Source organism: Apis dorsata, unplaced genomic scaffold (genome assembly GCF_000469605.1).
Source record: "Apis dorsata unplaced genomic scaffold, Apis dorsata 1.3 scaffold_37, whole genome shotgun sequence".
NCBI classification, from domain to species: Eukaryota; Metazoa; Arthropoda; class Insecta; order Hymenoptera; family Apidae; genus Apis; species Apis dorsata.
The window spans coordinates 930,428-931,409 of record NW_006263339.1 but is presented as its reverse complement, the minus strand read 5'-3'; the positions used below and the strand labels follow the sequence as shown (position 1 = coordinate 931,409).

General features: G+C 47.3%; 1 protein-coding gene across 1 annotated transcript in view; it reads right to left on the bottom strand.

Annotated features, from left to right (window-relative positions):
• The window catches only part of LOC102680832, a 33,541-nt gene extending 33,112 nt beyond the window's left edge, over window positions 1–429 (bottom strand). Inside the window, exon 1 of the mRNA XM_006608480.2 lies at window positions 130–429. Within this exon, the coding sequence (XP_006608543.2) occupies window positions 130–429 (300 nt within the window). The remainder of the gene's footprint in view (window positions 1–129) is intronic.
• Between the last annotated feature and the right edge of the window lie 553 nt (window positions 430–982).

Sequence of the window (982 nt, the reverse complement as noted above, 5' to 3'; positions counted from 1 at the left end):
CTGCTGCTGCTGCTGGAATCCCGACACGTTCATCAGCTCCAGCCCCGTTCCGACGCGCCCTCTCCACGACCACGCATCCTTCTTCCGGTTCCCGGTCAACTCTATCCCCCTCCTCGCGTCCGGCCGAACCTCCAAACCAGGACTCGACCCGCTGCTCAGGCTGATCCTCTCGTTCAACTCCCAATTCATCGTCGTCGTCTTCCCAGACCTCGTCGTTTCGGCCGCCCCCTCTACTTCTGGGGGGCACAGGCCGAGCTTCCGCTTCGAATCATCTTCCCGCCCGGCCGAGACCCCTTCTTCTTCTTCGTCTTCGCCGCGCCTCGCGGTCCAACTCACCCGCTTCAAGCCTCTCGTCGAGGACAATCTTCGGGATCTCCTAATAAGCTTGCTCGACGCCCCACCGCAGGCGGATCCGCTCGCGATCACCATTTCGATCGCGGATCATTCGAGCGATGAATTCTCGAATTTTTAATTCTTGTGGGACGGGGAGGGTGTCGATAGGGGAGAGGATTTGAGTTGTTTCCAGACGTTTGGAGTGGTTTTAATAAGGAGTCTTCTCGGTTGTTGGCTGAAAAAAATTAGAATGGATGAGATTTTAATTCTTGGCTGCTTTTCGAGATGGAGAGAGTATGAAAATTGTTATCGACAAAATCGGAGGTAATTTTTGCAGAAATTTGTCTGTATTTAAAATTTTCCATTAAACGAGCGTTTGCGGTTAAAAGTTGGGAAAATTTTTGCAAAAGATTCGCGAATAATAATAGGTTTGGCGAAAGGAGAATAGGATTGTGCGAAAGAAACTTGAAATGTAAATTGAGAGACAGATGGTAACTCACGTATGAATAATACATAAGACGACTTTTCGAGTTTGTGTAATGAATTAAACAAATTTTGTAATTGTCTGCTATTCACGTTGGAATACACACAACAGTAATTCTCATAAATCACACTTCTGAAATTAATCAAACTCATTTCACGAGTAATT